The sequence below is a fragment of the Hylobates moloch genome, unplaced genomic scaffold (assembly GCF_009828535.3).
Source record: "Hylobates moloch isolate HMO894 unplaced genomic scaffold, HMol_V3 SCAFFOLD_8, whole genome shotgun sequence".
In the NCBI taxonomy this organism is placed as follows: domain Eukaryota; kingdom Metazoa; phylum Chordata; class Mammalia; order Primates; family Hylobatidae; genus Hylobates; species Hylobates moloch.
Genome location: NW_026652283.1, coordinates 37,334,400 through 37,357,338, shown reverse-complemented (window position 1 = coordinate 37,357,338; position 22,939 = coordinate 37,334,400). Strand labels below are relative to the sequence as shown.

The 22,939-nt window shown below is 40.1% G+C and overlaps 1 protein-coding gene across 5 annotated transcripts in view; it reads left to right on the top strand.

Moving 5' to 3' along the window:
* KIAA0319L (KIAA0319 like) overlaps positions 1 to 22,939 on the top strand; it is a 124,710-nt gene that overhangs the window by 41,716 nt on the left and 60,055 nt on the right. For all 5 annotated transcript variants that reach the window (XM_032160221.2, XM_032160220.2, XM_032160222.2 and 2 more), the window contains exon 3: positions 10,958 to 11,481. In XM_032160221.2, coding sequence (XP_032016112.1) covers positions 10,958 to 11,481 — 524 coding nt within the window. The remainder of the gene's footprint in view (positions 1 to 10,957; positions 11,482 to 22,939) is intronic.

The following is a 22,939-nucleotide window of genomic DNA, read 5'->3' as shown; positions in this document are numbered from 1 at the left end:
TGTTTAAGTTCCTTATAAATGCTGGATATTAGACTTTTGTCAGATGCATAGTTTGCAAGTATTTTCTCCCATTCTGTAGATTGTCTCTTTACTCTGTTGATAGTTTCTTTTGCTGTTCAGAAGCTCTTAAGTTTAATTAGATCCCATTTGTCAATTTTGGCTTTTGTTGTGATTGCTTTTGGTGTCTTTGTCATGAAATCTGTGTCTGTTTCTATGTTCCTAGGATGGTATTGCCTAGGTTGTCGTTGTCTTCCAGGGTTTTTATAGTTTTGGGTTTTACATTTAGGTCTTTAATCCATCTTGATTTGATTTTTGTATATGGTATAAGGAAGGGGGTCCAGCTTTAATCTTCTGCATATGGCTAGCCAGTTATCCCAGCACCATTTATTGAGTAAGGTGTCTTTTCCTCATTGCTTGTTTTTGTCAGCTTTGTCAAAACTCAGATGTTTGTAGGTGTGTAGCTTTGTTTCTGGGCTCTCTCTTCTGTTCCATTGGTCTATGTGCCAATTTTTGTACCATTACCATGCTGTTTTGGTTGCTGTAGCCCTAGTATAGTTAGAAGTCCGGTGATGTGCCACCAGCTTTGGTCTTTTGGCTTAGCATTGTATGGGCTATTTGGGCTCTTTTTTGGTTCCATAATGAATTTTAAAATAGTTTTTTTTCCTAGTTCTGTGAAGAATGTCATTGGTAGTTTGATAGGTATAGCATTGAGTCTGTAAATTGATTTGGGTAGTATGACCATTTTAATGATACTGATTCTTCCTATTCATGAGCATGGCATGTTTTTCCATTTATTTGTGTCTTCTCTGATTTTTTTCAGCAGTGTTTTATAATTCTCATTGTAGAGCTCTTTCACCTCTGTCTGGAATACCTGTATTCCTAGGTATTTTATTCTTTTTGTGGCAATTGCAAATGGGATTGCCTTCCTGATTTGGCTCTTGGCTTGAGTGGTGTTGGTGTGTAGGAATGCTAGTGATTTTTGTACATTGATTTTGTCTCTTGAAACTTTGCTGAAGTTGTTTATCAGTTGAAGGAGCTTTTGGGCTGAGACTATGTGGTTTTCTAGATATGGAATCATGTTGAATGCAAACAGGGATAGTTGGACTTCCTCGCCTCCTATTTGAATGCCCTTTATTTCTTTCTCTTAGCTTATTGCTATGTCTAGGATTTCTAATACTGTGTTGAATAAGATTGGTAAAAGAGGGAATCCTTGTCTCGTGCTGGTTTTCAAAGGGAATGCTTCCAGCTTTTGCCCATTTAGTATGATGTTTGTTGGCTGTGGGTTTGTCATAAATGGTTCTTATTACTTTGAGGTATGTTCCTTCAATATCTAGTTTATTGAGAGTTTTTAACATGAAGGGATGTTGAATTTTATAGAAAGCCTTTTCTGTACCTATTGAGATAATCCTGTGGTTTTTGTCTTTAGTTCTTTTTGTGTGATGAATCACATTTATTGATTTGTGTATGTTGACCCAAACTTGCATCCTGGGGATGAAGCCCACTTGATTGTGGTGGATTAGCTTTTTGATGTGCTGCTGGATTCAGTTTGCAAGTATTTTGTTGAGGATTTTTGTGTTGATATGCATCAAGGATATTGGCCTGAAGTTTTCTTTCTTAGTTGTGTCTTTGCCCAGTTTTGGTATCAGGATGATGCTGGCCTCATAGATTGAGTTGGGGAGAAGTTCCTCCTCTTCCATTTTTTGGAATAGTTTTAATAGGAAGGTACCAGCTCTTCTTTGTACATCTCGTGGAATTCAGCTGGGAATCCATCTGGTCTTGGGCTTTTTTTGGTTGGTAGGCTATTTATTACTGATTCAGTTTTAGAGCTCATTATTGGTCTGTTCAGGGAATCAGTTTCTTCTTGGTTCAATCTTGGGAGAGTGTATGTGTCCAGGAATTTATCCATCTCTTCCAGGTTTTCTAGTTTGTATGCGTAGAGGTGTTCAAGTAGCTTCTAATGGTTATTTTTATTTCTGGGGGGTCAGTGTAACATCCTCTTCATCATTTCTAATTGTGTTTATTTGGATATCCTCTCTTTTTCTTCTTTATTAGTTTAGTTAGTGGCCTATCTTATTAATTTTTTCAAAAAACCAGCTCCTGGATTTGTTGATCTTTTGAATTTTTTTTGTGTCTTGATTGCCTTCAGTTCACCTCCGATTTCGGTTATTTCTTGTCTTCTACTAGCTTTGGGTTTGATTTGTTCTTGCTTCTCTTTCAGTTGTGACGTTAGGTTGTTAATTTGAGATCTTTCTAACTTTTTGATGTGGGTATTTAGTGCTATGAATTTCCCTTTTAACACTGCCTTAGCTGTGTCCCAGAGATTCTGGTATGTTGTATCTTTGTTCTCGCTATTTCAAATAACTTCTTGATTTCTGCCTTAATTTCATTATTTACCCAAAATTCATTCAGGAGCATGTTGTTTAATTTTCATGTAATTCATGTAATTGCATGGTTTTGAGTGATTTTCTTAGTTTTGACTTATATTTTCTTTTTTTTTTTTTTTTTTTTTTTTTGGTGATGAGTTTCACTCTTTTTGCCCAGGCTGGAGTGCAATGGCAGATCTTGGCTCACTACAACCTCTGCCTCCCAGGTTCAAGGAATTCTCCTATCTCAGCCTCCCAAGTAGCTGGGATTACAGGTGTGTGCCACCACGCCCGGCTAATTTTGTATTTTTAATAGAGACGGGGTTTCACCATGTTGGCCAGGCTGGCCTCGAACTCCTGACCTCAGGTGATCCACCCGCCTCGGCCTCCCAAAGTGTTGAGATTACAGGTGTGAGCCACTGCGCCCGGCCTTAATTTTGGTTCTTTTGTATTTGCTGAGGATTGTTTTATGTCCAATTAAGTGGTCAATTTTAGAGTATGTGCCATGTGTCTATAAGAAGAATGTATATTCTGTTGTTTTTGGTTGAAGAGTTCTGTAGAGGTCTGTCAGATCCCTTTGGTCCAATGCTGAGATCAGGTCCTGAATATCTTTGTTAATTTTCTGCCTCAGTGATCTGTCTAATACTGTCAGTGGAGTGTTTAAGTCTCCCACTATTATTGTGTGGGAGTCTACATTTCTTTGTAGGTCTCTAAGAACTTGCTTTATGAATCTGGGTCCTCCTGTGTTGGGTCCATATATATTTAGGATGGTTAGGTTTTCTTGTTGAATTGAACCCTTTACCATTTTGTAATGCCTTTCTTTGTCTTTTTTGATCTTTGTTGGTTTAAAATCTGTTTTGTCTGAAATTAGGATTGCAACTCCTAATTTTTTCGGTTTTCCATTTGCTTGGTAGACTTTCCTCCATCCCTTTATTTTGAGCCTATGAGTGTCGTTATGTGTCGCTCATCCTTACAAGTGAGAAGTGAGAAGACAGAATGCCATTGGGTCTTGTTTTTTATCCAGGTTGCCACTCTGTGCCTTTTAAGTGGGGGCATTATGCCCATTTTGTAAGTTTTTTTTTTTTTTATCCCAGCATCGATGATACTTTCCAACACAGTAAATGTTTGTTGATTTCATATGTGTTTACTTTCATCTCTTGCCCATTTATAGACATTTTGGTTGTCAACCCGACTATGTGTGCACTTTTATATTTAGCTTTTTACTCTTAGGGTTACATTGTAAACAATTTTCCATCTTGCCACCTGGTCTTTATAATGATCTTTTAATGATAGTCGTTAAGTTGCTATGCCGTAATTCACTTAACCATTACCCCAGGAAGAACTAATAGACTAGAATATATAAATTTAGAATTGCCTGCCTTGTTAATGAATTCTCAACTACAGGAGGTAATTTAAAAGGCTGGAAAAAGGCTGGGCACTGTGGCTCATGCCTGTAATCCCAGCACTTTGGGAGGCCGAGGTGGGCGGATCACGAGGTCATGAGATCAAGACCTTCCTGGCTAACGCGGTGAAACCCCGTCTCTACTAAAAAATACAAAAAATTAGCCGGGCGTGGTGGCGGGAGCCTGTAGTCCCAGCTACTCCAGAGGCTGAGGCAGGAGAATGGTGTGAACCCAAGAGGTGGAGCTTGCAGTGAGCCGAGATCGCGCCACTGCACTCCAGCCTGGGCAACAGAGCGAGACTCTGTCTCAAAAAAAAAAAAAAAGGCTGGAAAATACTTTGAATTGTTTTAGAGGGGATTTTAGCTCTAGATGGGAATTGAACTAAATATATTTTTAAAATATTTCTTTCCCTGAAATTTGGTAATTCTCCTATGTTTTGTGGCCTCTGTAAATGAGTGTGAACCTTGTGTGTTTGAGTATATAAATTTCAAAATGTTAAAGACATCACTTTCACAAATACAAAGGAAACGTCTGTCAGAGATTTAACTCATGAATGAGGGAATCAGTGGGCAGTAAAACTGCTTTTAAGAAACACAGATTTATGTTGTCAGGAAAAGAATGATGAAATAAGTTTGTAAGTTAGATGTGAAATATTAATATCTTACAGAACACTAAAACTGAAACATTGGAAGTTACGTATATTATTTTTGTTTTGTTTTATTTTTTGAGACAGGATCTTACTGTCTCCCAGGCTGGAGTGTGATGGCATTATCATAGCTTAATGCAGCCAGTATCTCCCAAGCTCAAGCAATCCTACTGCGTCAGCCTCCTGAGTAGCTGAGACTACAAGTGCACACCACCACACCTGACTGATTTTTTGAATTTTTTAGTAAAGACAAGGTCTCACTATGTTGCCTGGGCTGGTCTCAAACTTCTGAGCTCAAACAATTCTCCTGTCTCAGCTTTCCAAAGTGCTGGGATTATGGGAGTGAGCCATCATGTGCAGCCAGGGGTTATATTTTATACTGGACAGAAAAAAAATATCTATATGTTATATAGATATGATTTATATATATATATATATAAATCAAAATCATTTGTAACTTATCATTTATAACTTATATTCTATAAGTTAACATCTAAATTTAAGCTCTACTCAGTAGTAAATAGTGAATCAAACAAAGGTACATTCTCTTAGACCAGAGGTTGACAAGCTTTTTCTTAAGGGGCCAGATAGTAAATATTTTAGGCTTTGTGGGCTGTAAGTTCTATGACAACTACTTAACTCTGCCATGGTAGAGCAAAGGCAACTATAGATAACACATACGTAAATGAGTTCCAATAAAAATTTATTTACAAAAATAGGCAGCAGCCAAAATTGGCCCCTGGGCTATAGTGTATAGCCCCTGGTTTATTGAATCTGTAGTAATATCCCTTCTTTCATTCTTTTTTTTTTTTTATTTTTTTTGAGTTGGAGTCTCGTCCTGTTGCCCAGGCTGGAGTACAGTGGTGCAATCTCGGCTCACTGCAACCTCCACTTCCTGGGTTCAAGCGATTCTCCTGCCTCAGCCTCCCAAGTAGCTGGAATTACAGGTGCATGCCACCATGCCCAGTTAATTTTTGTATTTTTAGTAGAGATGGGGTTTCACCATGCTGGCCAGGCTCATCTCGAACTCCTGACCTCAAGTGATCTGCCTGCCTTAGCCTCCCAAAGTGCTGGGATTACAGGCATGAGCCACTGCACCTGGTCCCTTCTTTCATTCTTGATTCTGGTAACTTTTGACTACTCCTTTTTTTGCCTGTGGTCAGTCCGACTAGAGATTTATCAGCTTTATTGATTTTTTGAACAACCAGACTTTTGTTTCATTGATTTTTCTCTACTGTTTTTTGTTTCTCTTCTCTTTATCATTTCTTTCCTTTACTTACTTTGGGGTTTAATTTACTCTTTTTTTCCCCAGATTTTATGATGGAAGCAAAGATCATTGATTTTTTTTTTTTTTTGTCTAAGTTTGGCTTTTATTTTTCCAGATCTTTTTATTTTATTTTATTTTATTTTTTTTCAAGACAGAGTCTTGCTCTGTTGTCCAGGCTGGAGTGCAGTGGCATGATCTTGGCTCACTGCAACCTCCCCCTCCCATTTGCAGCAATTCTTCTGCCTCAGCCTGCTGAGTAGCTGGGATTACAGATGTGCACCACCACACCTGGATAATTTTTGTATTTTTAGTAGACAAGGTTTTGCCATGTTGGCCAGGCTGGTCTCGAACTCCTGACCTCAAGTGATCCATCTTCCTCAGCCTCCCAAAGTGCTGGGATTACAGGCATGAGCCACCACGCCTGGCTTAGATCTTTTTGAATCCAGGTAATACATGTGGACAAACAAAAATAGCTTCATTGTTAAAAATATAAATAAGAACATAATATATAGATTTTTCTGCAACTTGCTTTTTCCACTTAAGTTATCAAGGGAGATATTTCTATGGCTGTATATAAAATTCTGTGCCATTTCTTTCAAATGATACATAGTATTCTGCAGCAACTGTTTCCATATTGACAGACATTTAGGTTCTTCAGCTATTTCACTAATACAAACCATACTACGGTGAACATCCTTACAAGTGAGAAGGTTTCTAGATAGAGGTGCACTTATTAAATGTCTCCTCTTTGATGGTCAGAAGACATAAACTACTTTTGCATGTTTACCACACTACATTTGATGACCCATTCTTTTTAAAAATTTTAATTTTTAGTAATTTTTATCTTTCGTAGAGATGGTGTCTCACTATGTTGCCCAGTCTGGTCTTGAACTCATGGGCTCAAGTGGTCCTCCCACCTCATCTTCCCAAAGTGCTGGGATTATAGGCATGAGCCACCATGCCTGGCTTGATGACTTTGTTATAAATTTTCTTACGTTGTTTAAGGGCTGAACTTTGGGGAAAAGCTTCCCACATTCATTACATTCATAAGATACGGATTTTCTGATTTTCAGCAAGGCCTTGGCTGTGCCCGAAGGCTTTCCCACATTTCTTATAGTGAAAGGTTTTTTGTTTTTTTGTTTTTTTTCCCCCCCCCCAGTATGAATTCCTTGATGTCCAATAAGAGTTGAGCTCTTTGTAAAGGCTTTCCTACAGTCATTGCCCTGATAGGGTTTATTTCCACTATGAGTTTTCTGATGCCCAGCAAAGGAGATTTGCCCAGCATATCTTTCTATACCTGAAAAAGATTTCACATTTAATATGGTGATAGAGTTTCTCTCCTGTATGAAATCTTTGATGACTAATAAGAGTCAAGCTCTTACTAAAGGCTTTTCTGTATTTATTACACCAATGTACTTTTTCACTAAGATGGTTTTTCTGATACTCCAACAAAGTTGAGTTATCTCTGAAAGCTTTCCCACATTCCTTACATTTAAAAGGCTTTTTTTTCAGCCAGGCACAGTGACTCACACCTGTAATCCCAACACTTTGGGAAGCGAAGGTCAGGGGATTGCTTGAGCCCAGGAGTTCAAGAGCAGCCTGGGCAACATAGGGAGACCCCATCTCTGACAAAAAGTTAAAAAATTAGCCAGACACAGTGATGCTCACCCGTAGTCCTAGGATCTTGGGAGGCTGAGTCAGGAGGTTCGCTTGGGCCCGAAGGTCAAGGCTGCATCGAGTCGTGATGTGCCACTGCTCTCCAGCCTGGGCAATAGAGTGGGACCCTGTCTCTAAATAAATAAATAAATAAATAAATGAATGAATGAATGAATGAATGAATGTTTTTAAAAGGCCTATCTCCACTGTGTTTTCTCTCCTGATGAGTAAGGACTGCCTTCTGAACAGTTTCCCACAGTCGTGTTTGCAGAGTTCCTGACTGTATGAATTCTCTGATGACTTGAAAGGACAGTTTTGGCCAGGCGCGGTGGCTCACGCCTTGCTCTGCAGTGACAAAGTGAGACTCCCTCTCAAAAAAAAAAAAAAAAAGAAAGGGCTGTTTTCTTCTGAAAGCTTTTTCACGTTTATTGGTATTTCTCTCTAGAATAAATTCTCTGATGATTAATAAATGTTGAGTGCTTGAGGAATTTGCCACATTCAATACATCTATAAAGTTGCTCGCCTATGTGAGTTTATGATGATTTGAAAGGGGTGATAGTAAGATAGTCTGCTCATAAAGACTATTCCACATTCTTTATATTTGTGGCGTTTTTCACTAGTATGATCGCTCTGGTGGCTAAAAGAGGAAGAGTTGTATTCGAATTGTACTTTCCCACATTCTTTGCATTTATAGCACCGTATCTCTGTGGAACCTCCTCCCTCTCAATCCAGGCCTCTTTCTTTCATGACGCTTTTTGTTTGCTCCTGCAGAACTTCAGAGTATTTTGCTTTAGGGTTAAGATCTTTGTTTCAAACTAGTACTCCTGAACTGCAGAGGTACCTGACGCAATTCCAATGCCTCCATGCAGGCTCCTTGCTGCAGTTGGGTGATTAGTTTTGGTTTGAAAGAGAGAAGCCCACAGACACAAGATTCCCATAGTTTTCCAGCATCACATGGCTGTACAGGTCCTGTTAAGTGTGTTAGGGTATCTCCGTTCAACCTGGGTACGGGCCACAGCCACATCCCCACATGTCAGTGATCCCTGGATCTGGGCCATCTGTCTCCTGAACTGTCTCCCAGATAAGAGCAGAGAACCCTGTGTATGCTAATAGTTCTGGAGGCTAGAAATCCAAAATCAAGGTGTTAGAAGGGTTGATATCTTTGGAGACTGGAGGTAGAATTCCTTCCTTGCCTACCCCTAGCTTCTAGTGGTTGCTGTCAATCCTTGGCTTTCCTTGGCTTGCAGCCGTATTACTCCAATCTCTGCCTCTGTCATCACATGTCGTTTTCTCCATGTGTCTCTCTAAATCATTGATTTTATAGACTTTTGTTCTCTGAAATAAGCATTTAAAATTACGAATGTTCCTCAAGACATTGCTTTAACTGCATCCCACAAATTTTTATATATTGTATTATTTTCATTCAGTTCAAAATATTTTCTGATTTCCCTCATGCAGTTTCAACCTATACCTTAGTAAATCAGTGTTCAGCCAAAACTGAAGGTGACTACTGTTCAGATTTCTGGAGCTCTTTCTCTGTGTAGCTTCTTCCTTTCTGGTACTTTGTTAAAACATTCTAGCTACCAGTCACCCTGAACTGTGTCTCCTCAATTTAGCAACTGCCCTGTTATGCTTGCCTTCTCCTTGCCTGTGCCACAGTCTGGAGCATGCCTCCAGCAGAAAGCCAAGGGATTCATAGAGCTCACCTGGTTTGTTTCCTTTCTCTCAGGGATCGTAGTCCTGCAGTGCCTGTTGTCCAGTGTCTAGAAACAGTTGCTTTATATATTTTGTCTAGTTTTCTAGTTATTCATGGTGGGAAGGCAAGCCCCATAGCAATTCCTTCTTCAAGAGCAGAAGTGGAAGTTGCATTGCATTTTTAAAAATTAAATAATATATCAGCTTACAAAAAAGTACAGGTAATTTTCATCTGTGTTGACCTCTTAAGTATGAGAAAATTGTTATGAGAAGAATGAGGGAAAGTTGATATAAAGGTAAAAATAGTAGTTACTGATAAAACAATTTGATTTCAACAAAGTCTGTTCACTCAGCTGTTACTGAGATTCTTACTATTGGTGCCTGTGTGGAAGGGTAAATAAAAATGAGGGGGTATTTCTGTATCTCTTGGTAGCTTGATTTTTTTTTTCATAGTTGCTATTTCTTCATCTTTTTTTTTAAGGGAGTTCTATTTTCTGTGGCCTTCTAAATTGCCTGGTCTGGTGTTAGGTTGGTGCCAGTGCTGGCTTCCATAGTGCCCCTGACTCAATACTCTAGAAGCTTGCCTTTATCTTCCTTTTATCTTTGACTAGTTTCCACATTTAGTCTGTTGGACATTTAGTAAGTATTCCATGGGAGTCAGATTGGCTTTGGCTGATTGTCAGTTGCTTTCGTTAGAGCTCTTTTCAGTTGTGTGTACATGCAGACATGATTATCCATATCTTCAGTGTTTTGATTCTATTTGCATATTTTTTCTATGTAATTCTAACATATATTTTATGTTATTACCCCAGGGCCAGGACTAGGGTAAGAAGAGAGGTGCCCAGAGCACAGAATTTAAAGAGACACTCACTATGAAGGTCCTGTGAGCCAACCCTGCACTGGAATGACTCTGAAAGTGAGCATCTCCTTAAATTTTGTGCCTGAGGCACCTCTCTTGCCTCACCCTAGTTCTGTTTCTATATAACCCTGAAGATAGCTAGTAATAGACACCTATAGAGCCAGTACCTTAAAATGAACTCACATAATCACTTCCATTTAGAACAAGTTTTGACTTCATCTAAGAAAACAGAGGTGAGATACTATTTCAGAAAAGTCAATGCCATACTTGAAATAATTAAAACAGTCCAAAGTTTATCCATAAGCAACATTAGCCAAAATTTTGGACCATATTATCTAGTTTACCCATAGCATGTCACTGTTGTACTTATGTTCCATTATTTCTTATCATGACATGACTTGTCATTAGGAAGTTCTTTCTAGCGGAATTGCTCTCATGATTAAAATTTTTGGTAATCTTGACTACTACTCTGGTTGATACTATGATATGCAAAACCATTTGACTTTGGCAAATGATTGGTTAAAGAATGAATGTGCCTATAACCTGCATGAGGTTCAGAGTACTCAGTCTGTGTTGCTGCCAGTTTGCTGGGGAAACTGTTCTTCTGGTCCCACAGTTCTCACATTGCTACCTGTTCTTCTGGTCCCACAGTTCTCACATTGTCCCTGAGAAATACCTTGGAGGTGAGTGGGAGGTCATCAGGTATTGGGACTCTGCCCTCTTCCTCCCAGCTTGCCACTTCCCTGCATATGCTTCCACCAGAATACCTCTTTTTTGTTTTTGTTTTCCTGTTTATGAACTGAAATTCTGTGTAAAAGGTCTCCATGGCAGGAACTCATTGAGAAGGAGAACCATTAATGAATGTGGAGCAGTATTTCTAGAACCTAAAATATCCAAAGACATAAAACACTCTGTTTCACTTCCTTTGTTCCACTCACTAGATGGCTTTCTCACCCTCTTAAAAACTCATCTTCAAAATAGCCTCAAATGTTGGTACTTAGGGCTCTTTATGGAGCAGTAGTCTCTGTTTTTATTTCGTCTGAAAATGTTTTCATTCTTTGTTTTTAGATGCCAGTGAGAGCAGGTGCCAGCAGGGGAAGACACAATTTGGAGTTGGCCTGAGATCTGGGGGAGAAAATCACCTCTGGCTTCTTGAAGGAACCCCCTCTCTCCAGTCGTGTTGGGCTGCCTGCTGCCAGGATTCTGCCTGCCATGTCTTTTGGTGGCTAGAAGGGATGTGCATTCAGGCAGACTGCAGCAGGCCCCAGAGCTGCCGGGCTTTTAGGACACACTCCTCCAATTCCATGCTGGTGTTTTTAAAAAAATTCCAAACTGCAGATGATTTGGGCTTTCTACCTGAGGATGATGTACCACATCTTCTGGGGCTAGGTTGGAACTGGGCATCTTGGAGGCAGAGCCCACCCAGAGCTGCACTCAGACCTGCTGTAGCTTCCAGTGACCAGCAGAGCTTAATCAGGAAGCTTCAGAAGAGAGGTAGTCCCAGTGAAGTAGTTACACCCATAGTGACACAGCATTCTAAAGTGAATGACTCCAACGAATTAGGTGATGTGACTACCAGTGGCTCTGCAGAGGTAAGCATGCTATGAATAAGGAGCAGAGAAATGGTTAAATCTGCTCTTACATTTGGTATACATGAGCAATGAAGCTGATGCTTGCGGGCAGTGCTCATAGGCTGAGGAGTGTATATATAAAGCTGCTTGGTGTCAGCTTCGTTGGTGCTGCCCAGATGTACAAAAGGTAATTTGACCCTAGAGATGTTCATTCTATGTAGGTCTGACCATTGTTTTGGTAAATGCAGAAAGCTGCTCATTATCTAGTCTAAGCTGGCTACAGGTAAGTATAGTTGTGTGGCTGTTAGTACCACCAACCATTCTGCAGTATTTTCTGCCAAATTGCAAAACAGCTGATTGATGTGGTTACAGTCAAGTTCTCCTCCTCCATCTCTTGCCTGTAAACACATTCTTTATGAGGTAGTCTCTATTCCAGTCAGAATTAACCATGCTTGGTACTGCAGATCAAGATCTGACCTGCTGGGCTGTGGAGCAGGGTGTGGCCATTAGCCAAGAGGTCTCTGGAGTGAATTCTCACCAAGCTGTATATGCCAAGGGAGATACCACCAGTAGAGTTTATTCTGCTTATTATGTTTCTTCATTGTTGATCTCCTTGGGTAAATGATTAAAAGGAATGACTCACTCTCTGCTCAGTCTTCCTTGATTGCTGTGACTTATTTTTGTATTTGTTTTGTCCTAGTTGTCTCTACCAAGTTGAAGCCAGAGTGGGCTACCACATGCCAGGCGCTGTGTGTACTAATTGTTGCACTGTGTCATTTTGTTTAATTTTCATAGCAATATTTCCAAGTAGGCATTATTAGCCCTGTTTACCTGGTGAGAAAACTGAGGCCCAGAGAGGTTAAACAGTTTGCCAGTGATCATGCAGCATAGCTAGAATTGGAACCCAGATTTAATATTAAGAAAAAAACTTTTTAGTGCAGTATTAGAGAACAATCCTAGATTTAATATGCCCATAAACATTTATGGCTACCTACTGTCAATGTCAGGCACTTTTCTAAGCCTTAGAGATACAAAGGTGAATAAGAATGGTTCATGACCTCAGGGAGTTTATAAACTAGTAGAGACTGATACATAAAGATAGGTATTTACAGTGGTGTATAATTATTGCATTAACATACTTATGTACACAGTACAGTAAGAACACAAGAAGTGATTCACTTGAGCAGGCAAGTGGTGTGTATGTCCAGGTAAGACTTCTCAGAGATGTTTAACATTTCTTGAAGGATGTGTAGGATTGTACTGGGTTAGGGTTAATGGTGGTAAAAAAACATTCTGGACAGACCCACAGTGTATATAAAGGCTCAGTCATAGTCATTGTGCGTTTACTTGCGAGGTACTACACTAAGCTGGGTACTGGGAATATTACGATAAATAAGATGAATATGATTTCTGACCTAACAAGGCTTATACTCTGGCAAGGAATATTACATTTCTAATAATTAAATTATTATAATAATTATAAGCTTGATGTGGGTAACGAGAGGGTAAATACAGAGTGCTGTGAAAGCATCCAACAGGCACCTAATACAAACTAAGGTGTCAGGTTAGGCCACTTTAAAGGAAGAAAGTTTAAGCTGATATTTGAAGTAGGAATTCAGAAAAGAAACAGGGAAAAAGAGTATTTCAAGCAGAGGAAATAACAATTTCAAAGTGTGTTAGGTGCCCTAGAGTATGGCATGCTCAAGAAATTGGGAGAGACTGGTGTTGCTGGGCAAATGGAGAAAGAGAGCTGGTGGTGAAGAGAAGTCTTGAGAGGTGTGCAGAACCTTGAGGCTTATTAAAATACTGGTTTTTATCTGAAGATCAGTGGGAAGCCATTAGGGAGTTTTAAGTAGAGAATGACATAATCAGATAGTGGCTATGTGGTGAATAGACTGGAAAGGGCGAGAATATACAGTTGACCCTTGAACAGTGTGGGGGTTAGGAATGTCAACCCTTTGTGCAGTTGGGAATTTGCGTAAACTTCTGAATCCCCCAAAATGTAGCTATTAAAAGCCTACTGTTGACTGGAAGCCTTACCACTAAGATAAACCATCGATTAACACATATTGTGTATGTCATATGCATCATATACTGTATTCTTAAACAAGATAAAAGAAAATGTTAAGAAAATTGGCTGGGTGCGATGGCTTAAGCCTGTAATCCCAGCACTTTGGGAGGCTAAGGCGGGCGGATCACAAGGTCAGGAGATCGAGACCATCCTGGCTAACATGGTGAAACCTTGTCTCTACTAAAAATACAAAAAGTTAGCCGGGCGTGATGGCAGGCGCCTGTAGTCCCAGCTGCTTGGGAGGCTGAGGCAGGAGAATGGCGTGAACCTGGGAGGTGGAGCTTGCAGTGAGCCAAGATTGCACCACTGTACTCCAGCCTGGGCAACAGAGCAAGACTCTGTCTCAAAAAAAAAGAAAGAAAGAAAATCATAAGGGGCCGGGCACGGCAGCTTATGCCTGTAATGTCAGCACTGGGATAGGCTGAGGCAGGTGTATCACTTGAGGTCAGGAGTTCAAGACCAGCCTGGCCAACATGGTGAAACCCCGCCTCTACTAAAAATACAAAAATTAGCCAGGCGAGGTGGTGCACACCTGTAATCCCAGCTACTTGGGAGGCTGAGGCATGAGAATCACTTGAACCAGGAGGTGGAAGCTGCAGTGAGCCGAGATTGCACCACTGAACTCCAGCCTGGGTGACAGAGCAAGACTCTGTCTAAAAAAAAAAAAAAGAAAAAGAAAAAAGAAAATCACAAGGGAAAATATATTTAGTATTCATTAAGTGGAAGTGGATCATCTTACAGGCATCCTTGTTGTCTTCACGTTGAGTAGGCTGAGGAAGAGGAGTAGTTGGTCTTGCTGTCTCGGGTGGCAGAGGCACGAGAAAATTCACATATAAGTGGACCTGCGCAGTTCAAGCCTGTATTGTTTAAGGCCAACTGTATATGGCCTAGTAAAATAGGAGGCTCTTCAGGCAAGAGAACCATTGTACTAAAAAAGGAGATTAAAGACAGGAAAAGGGATAAATGATGAATAATCCCTTAGAGCTGTGGTTCTCAAACTTTAGCATGCATCAGACTCACTTGAAGGCCTTGTTAAAAATAAATTGGTCTTTGTTTCTTGCTCTGAAGAGATGGAAATAAAAAAGATTGCTGGGCCCCAACTCCATAGTTTCTGACTCAGTAGGTCTGGAGTATGTTCTGAGAATTTGCATTTCCAAAAAGTTCCTGGAGTGTGCCAATGCTGCTGCCCAGGCACCAGAACCACTGCCTTATAGGGCAGGAGGGTTAGAATACTGAGCACAGAGTACAGTATTAGTCTTAAGCAGGATACCTCCTTCATTGGGACAGAGAGAAATGATTGGGTAGGACACAGCTAGGGTGGGTTTATATACTGGGTAGAAGGAAATTGTAGTTCTCATCTCAGTCCTGTTTTTTCTTAAGTGTGATAGATCATTTATGGAGAGTAGAAACAGAGGTAGAGGTAGATGGGATTAGGGGGAGTGGGTAATAGACAGGAAAATCAGAGGTTTAGGGAGTGGGATAAAGGTCTAAAATAGCCGTCGTGAAGGATAGAAGATGGCAAACTAGGTAAGGAAATAGAAATATTGCTGGGTAGCCTTGAAGATGGAGACCATGCATTTATAACAGTGGTACTGATCTTTACAGTTGTGTGATTCTCCTCAGTAGCTCTCAGCAACTCTGTCAAGAAAAGCCTGATAATTTGATTCATCCAAGATAGGAACTTTGCTAGGTAGTTTGTACAGAAGGAAAATGAGGTATGGAAATCGAGGTTGTTGTAAAAAGAGTGGATGAGAGATAGTATGAGAAAGTATAAAAAGAGGCAAAGATAGCAAGGCGCTACAGAAGTAAACAAGTTTGGCATTTAGAGGTTACCATGATGAGAAGCAGATGTCGGAGGAATGGGTAATTGTGAGTGCTGGAAGGATAGGAGGTGGTGGTCAGAGTATGTAATATTTGAATTTAAGATTTTGGAGGTGGAAAAGTTCTGATGGCAGAATCTAGGGTGAGCTGTAGAAGAGGATTGCTGGGGTAGAGTGGAGAAGTTTATTGGAGGCAAGGACCTCACAGAACCCAGCAAGCTCAAAGAACATGTTAAATGAGTTACCCATGTGGACATTGAGGTAGTCTTTAATGATGGTGATGGTGATGATGATGATGATGATGATGATGATGATGATAATGATGGTAGCAGCAATAACTGATGTTTACTGAGCATTTACTATATGCCAGTTACCATTCAGAACCCTTTACATGTATTAACTCTTAATCTATACAACAAATCCTGTGAATTACTATTACTGTTCTTTTTTTTTTTGGAGACAGAGTCTCACTCTATTGCCAGGCTGGAGTGCAGTGGCGCAATCTTGGCTCGCTGCAACCTCTGCCTCCAGGTTCAAGTGATTTTTACTGCCTCAGCCTCCCGAGTAGCTGGGACTACAGGCATGTGCCATCACGCTCAGCTAATGTTTTGTATTTTTAGTAGAGACAGGGTTTCTCCACGTTGGTCGGGCTGGTCTCGAACTCCTGACCTCAGGTGATCTGCCTGCCTCGGCCTCCCAAAGTGCTGGGATTACAGGTGTGAGCCACCACGCCTGGCCTGTCCTCTTAACTTTCTTACTGTTCAGGTAAGACTTGGGATGAGGAGGACTTTTGAAAGCCAGATGTTAAAGTCACCAGTAAAATAGGAAGAGTGACGAGTAAATTGGGAGATGCAATAAGAGTTGAAGTGGCAGCAAGATGGCAAAGGAGAAGAGGTTTTTACAGGGAGGTAGAAGAATAATGGTTTGCAGAGGACATTGGGAAGGGGCAGCAAAGAAAATAGCTCCAGCATACTATAGGATAATTATGGCCAGTGAAATTAGAAATGGACAAGTTAGAAATATGGTACCTTTAGATCTGACAGTCTCCTGGAGGATGGTGAAAATTCAAACTTGGATCTTACAGAATTCAGGTGTATGCTGGAAGGAAGATCCTGAGGATGTGTTGACTATAGAGAATTCTTTCTTCTAGTTTACCATTAGTGGGAAGTGGCAAGAAATTGCTGCTAGTGAGTAGGATTTCAAGACCTTTGTGGTCTAATATGGAGAGTGGGTAGACATGAGAGGAGGAATATTGAATTTGAACTATGAACCTCGGGAGTGGGAGTGGCCTTTTGCTGCATGCAGTGTTGCACGGAGGCATTACAAAGGTTGGCATTACATATTGAGAACTGCAAGTATTGCTAAAAAAAAAAATGGGGCAAAGTGAAATCTTCAGATCCAGATAAGTTATATTTGACCTTATATATCATGCTTAGGAGCTAGCTTCTTACCCTGAAGGCCATGTATAGCTCTGCAAAGGTGGTAAGATTGCCTTGTGCATTTAGAATTGCCTTGGCATTTCTTTTGGGAGAGAACTTGAGAGTTCAAACTTCTGCTTAATGCACTAGGGAAGGGAAGAGAAAAGTACGCACTGCAGATCTCATTCTAATTAGGGATGACTGGCTAGCAGCACCAGTTTCTAGTTTGTGCTGTTTTCACTAAGGTAGGTCAAGCAACTCTGCATCCAAAGTGGAGAGAAATTATATCATAAATTGCTTTTGTCTTGCCTGCCTGCAGAGCTGCAAAGGCATTTGGATTGTCAGTCTGCATTTTTCACTCTTTTGGAAATATACATATATTGAATCCAAAGGCAGATATTGTGGACCTTTTGCAATTCCAAAAGTAGAAAGGAATGTCATCAATTTATTTCCGTTTCTCAACTTAAAGAGGGAGAAGCCTGTCCTGCTTAGTTTAAGTATTGCACCCTTTCTGCACCATGAACCTCTGAATTGTTGGCAGGAGGAGCACAGAGGCTTGTTGATTGGGTCCTGGAACGTGTACAGTATAAGCAGTTCAGCCAATTAATTGTGTACATTATAAGAACGTGTACAGCTTACGCAGTTCTGACAATTAATTGCTGCCAATCCTGCTATGTGCCAGAGAAAAAAGTTCTTTATTTGAGTGCAGGAAATGAAAGTCCACTTAGGTATCCCTGCATGTAAGGTTTGGCTGTAGGAAGACTGAAGTGTTCTTCTCTCTAACAGCATCATCTCCCTGTTTCCAGTCAATAATCACACACGGCATTTTGACCCTTAGCAAGCCAGTGGCTTTCTGTGGAACAAATAAATGACTTAGAGGATAAATGAGCCAAGCACCCAGATAGCCATCTGCTGCCTTCTTTTACTGAGAACTCTTGTGCTGGCTCCATGTAAGGCCTGAGCTTACCTCTTATCAGAAGATAGAGGTGTGGGGTGTGGGCAGCCACAGAGGGATAACCTTACGTAACTGATGACAGAAACCTAAGTAGTGCTATTTCTCTTCATGTTTTGTTGTTGTTGTTTTGGGTTTGTTTTTCAGGGTTTTTTTTTGTTTTTTTTTTTTTGTTGTTGTTTTTTTACTTGTTTTTACTTGTTTGCTTGTTTTTGTTGTGTTAGTTCTTGGACCACACACCCCTTCCTTATTTTTTTCCCTTCATAGCTACCCCTTTTCTCCCCTAATCTAATAGTTCTGGTTCTTTAATCTACTTATCTAGTTTTTAGTATGTGCAGTGAGTTTGAAATTGTGTTTATTGGCTACTTTGTAAGCTAATTTATTGTCTTAATTCATTCAGGCTGCTATAACAGAATACCATGAACTGGGTGGTTTATAAACAACAGAAATTTATTTCTCAGTGTTCTGGAGGCTGGGAAATCCCAACTGAAGGTGCTGGCTGATTTGGTGTCTAGTGAGGGGCCATCTGCATAGACACTGCATTCTAGCTATGTTCTCACATGGTGGAAGAGGAAGACAGACTCTCTCTGGTCCGTTTTCTAAGAGCACTAATCCCATTCACAAGGGCTCCAACTTCATGACCTAATTACCTTCCAAAGGCTCTACCTCCTAATACTATCACTTTGGGGGTTAGCTAGATTTCAACATACGAATTTTGGGAGAACACAGACATTCAGTCTGTAGCACCTACAAAGCAAGAGTTGATGGGGATTTTGGTGTGGGTCCCTTAACAACTCCTTACTAACTGGCAGAACTTGACCATCTCTTGTTAACAGCACAGGTGTCGTCCCTCTCTTTGCTGTTTAGTGGATGGTCTTCGTTTCTCTAAGGAGACTCTCAGAAGACTAACTTCTAATCAGTTTCTATAAAGATAAACCCTGCCATATTCTCCAGTCTCAGCTTTAGTTGCTGAGAATTGGGATGTGGTGTGTCACTAGATCCCACTAATGCAGGAAGAAGACCCGACTAATGCCACTGCAGGAAGACATTCCTTTCCATTGGTAGGATTTTTATTAGTGACAGTGGTGGGTTTTTATTTCAATACCATTGTGTCTCAAATCAAAATGTATTGAAAGCTGAATTTTTATAAATTGTTATTTAATATTAAGTAGAAACTAGGATAGCATGTGCCTTACCAAGGAGGACCCCTATGTGGATTGTGATTATGTAACCAGGTAAGTGTGAACATCCTGTGTGTGGCCTTACAGACTCCTACTCAAAATGGAATAGATAGTGATGGAGAGTTTTCTTTTGTTATCTTTAATTATGACATTAATTGCTGGGCCTGGCTTACTTGATTTGGAGAGGGTAGCCTCAGAGTGGAGGCAGAGAGGAAGGAAGAAGGAAAAAGAGAAGAGAATTGGAGAGATGGAGAAAGAGAATATGAATTGAAACCTTTCATCATTATGAATAAGACTTCTTGAAGAAGAAACAGGTTTGTTCAGAATTGGTTTAGTTTTTGTGATTTCTATCCAGTGCCAGAAAAAATTGCTCAAGGAAATTCCACCCAAGCCTTTATTATGCCCTAAAAATTTTTAGTATTACTTCATAGTTTCTTTTTTTTTTTTTTTCCCCGAGATAGAGTTTCGCTCTTATTTCCCAGGCTGGAGTGCAGTGGTGCAATCTCGGCTCACTGCAACCTCTGCCTCCTGGGTTCCAGTGATTCTCCTGCCTCAGCCTCCCGAGTAGCTGGGATTACAGGCACCCGTCATCATACCCAGCTAATTTTTGTATTTTTGTAGAGACAGGGTTTCATCATGTTGGCCAGGCTGGTCTCGAACTCCTGACCTCAGATGATCCACCTGCCTTGGCCTCCCAAAGTGCTGGTATTACAGGCGTGAGCCACCGCACCCAGCCTACTTCATAGTTTCTCAAATAAAATAATTTGTTCCATGTCTCCTGTTTCTGTTTCCTTAAAAATACAGTACATAAATTTTTTAAAATGATAAACAAGCTTTTTCTTTAAAACAAATTATTTTAATAAATGAAAATCTGTCTGCCTAACTTTAAAATAGTCACACTGTTCTTCTACTTCTGGGAATCTGTCTAAAGCAATAGTTTCTAAATAAAACTTTGCACACAATGGTGAGATTATACTTATTTTATGAAAAAAATGAAAGCAGTCTGTCTAATGAGGGGAAAATGGACATTGTGCAATCGTTATAAATACGCTTTTGGGTGCATGAATGGCTCTTTTGTTACTCCTTTCTCCTTTCCACTCCACCCACATGGAATACTTGTTCTTCTGTGGGTGCCATACTTTTAGAAAGCAGCTTTTTTGAAGTATAATTGTCATATCATAAACTGTACATGTTTAAAGTGTACAATTTGGTTAGTTTATTTATATCCATCTCTATGTCTATAAAACCATCACCATAAAAAGATAACGAATATATGTATCAACTCCAAAGTTTCTTCTGCCACTTTATAATCTGTCCCTCTCACCCCTTGCTCTAGAAAATTGATCTGCTTTTAGTCATTATAGATTTTCTGTAATTTTTAAATAAATTGAATCATACATTACATACGTATTTCTTTTTAACAACTTTATTGAGGTATAATTTATATAAGAAAACATTCCTTTTAAGCATACAATTCAGTGGTTTTAGTAAATGCATAGAGTTGTAAATCATTATTACAATCCAGTTTGATAACATTTCTTTTTTTTTTTTGCCTTTTTCCTGCAGTACAGTTTGATAACATTTCTATCACCCCCCAAAACTTCCCTTGTCCCCATTTATCCAAAAGTTCCTGTGTGCCATCTCTATTCCCACCCCTAGTCCTAGGCATCCATTGATCTGCTGTCTCTATAAATTTGCATTTTCTAGACTTTGCATTAATATGGAATCATGGAATATGTAGTCTTTTGTGTTTAGCTTCTTTTACTTAGCATATAATGTTTTTGTGTCCATTCATGTCATAACATATGCCAGTAGCTGCTTTTTTTTTTTTTTTGAGACACAGTCTCGCTCTGTTACTCAGGCTGGAGTGCAGTGGCACTATTTCTGCTCTCTGCAACCTCGACCTCCAGGGTTCGAGTGATTCTTGTGCCTCAACCTCCCAAGTAGCTGGGACTACAGGCATGCGCCACCACACCCAGCTAATTTTTGTATTTTTTAAAGTAGAGACAGGTTTTCACCATGTTGGCCAGGCTGGTCTCAAACTCCGGACCTCAGGTGATCTGCCCACCTCGGCCTCCCAAAGTGGTGGGATTACAGACATGAGCCACTGCACCCAGCCCCTAGTGGCTGGCTTTTGAAAATTCCTAAGTAGTATTCCATTGTATAGATATAATTTGTTTATCCATTTACCTGTTAATGGATATTGGATTGCTTCCAGATTTTGGTTATTACAGATTAAGACGCTAGGAACATTTGTGTACAAGTCTTTGTATAGCATATATTTTAATTTCTCCTGGGTAAATATGTGGGAGTAGAATAGCTGGGTTACATTGTATGTTTTATTTTATTTTTTATTTTTTTGAGACGGAGTCTCACTGTGTTGCCCAGGCTAGAGTGCACTGGCACCATCTCAGCTCACTGCAACTTCCACTTCCTGGGTTTAAGAGATTCTCCTGCCTCAGTCTCCTGAGTAGCTGGGATTACAGGCACCTGCCACCATCCCCGGCTAATTTTGTATTTTTAGTAGAGACAGGGTTTCACCATGTTGGCCAGGCTGGTCTCGAACCCCTGACCTCAAGTGATATACCCACTTCGGCCTCCCAAAGTGTTGGGATTACAGGCGTGAGCCACCATACCCGGCCTATATTGTATGGGTGTATTTAACTTTTTATCAAACTGCCCAAGTGTTTTCCAAAGTGGTTGTACCATTTTACGTTTCTGTGATTAATGTATCAAATTTCCAGTTGCTCCACATTCTTGCTAGCACTTGGTATGGTGAATCTTTTTAATTTTATACGTTGTAATACGTGTTTAATTGAATCTCATTGTGGTTTTGATTTGCATTTTCCTAATGACTAATGTTGAATATTTTTTGTGAGCTTATTTGCCATTCATGTTTTGTTTTTTGTAGAGTGCTAATATTTTTCCCCATTTTTAAAAAGTGGAAAAAATTATCTGGGTGTGGTGGTGCACACTTGTAGTCCCAGTTATTCAGGAGGCTGAGGCAGGAGAATTGCTTGAGCCTGGGAGGTTGAGGCTGCAGTGAGCTTTGATCATGCCACTACACTCTAGCCTGGGTGACAGAGTGAGACCCTATCTTAACAACAACAAACAAACAAAAACTAAACAAACAAAAAAACTGTGTTATTTTCTTACATATATATTTTCTGCATACAAGCTCTTTCTCAGATATGTGATTTGCAAATATTCTCTCCCAGTCTGTAACTTATCTTTTCATTCTCTTAGCAGTGTCTTTGAAAGAGCAGATATTAATTTTGATGAAGTCTGACTTATTAATATTTCTATTATGGATTATGTTTTTGGTGTTGTATCTGAGAAAGATTTTCTCCTAAGTTTTCTTTTAAAAGATTCATAATTTTATTTATTTTTTAATTTTTGAGGCAGAGTCTCACCTGGGCTGGAGTGCAGTGCCATGATCTTGGCTCACTGCAACCTCGATCTCCCAGGTTCAAGCGATTTTTCTGCCTCAGCCTCCCAAGTACCTGAGACTACAGGTGTGCACCACCACGCCTGGTTAATTTTTGTATTTTTAGTAGAGATGGGATTTCACCATGTTGGCCAGGCTGGTCTCAAACTCCTGACCTCAGGCAATCCGCCTGCCTCGGCCTCTCAAAGTGCTGGGATTACAGGCATGAGCCACCGTGCCCGGCTATAAAAGTTTCATAAGTTTAGGTTTTACATTTAGGTCTAGGGTTATTTCGTACATTGTGAGAGCTGTGGATGGAATTTTTTTTTGGCATATGAATATCCAGTTGTTTTAGGACCATATTTTTTCCATCCTTTCTACACTGAATTGCCATTTCACCTTTGTTGAAAATCAATTAAGCATATGTTTATAGGTCTACTTCTCTTCACTGTTTGGTCCCATTTATCTGTTTGCCTGTATTGACATGAGTTCCACGCTGTCTTGATAACTGTAGCTTTCTTTTTTGAGACAGGGTCTCACTGTGGTTGCTCAGTTGCAGTGCAGTAGTACAGTCTTGGCCCACTGCAGCCTTGACCTTCCGGGCTCAGGT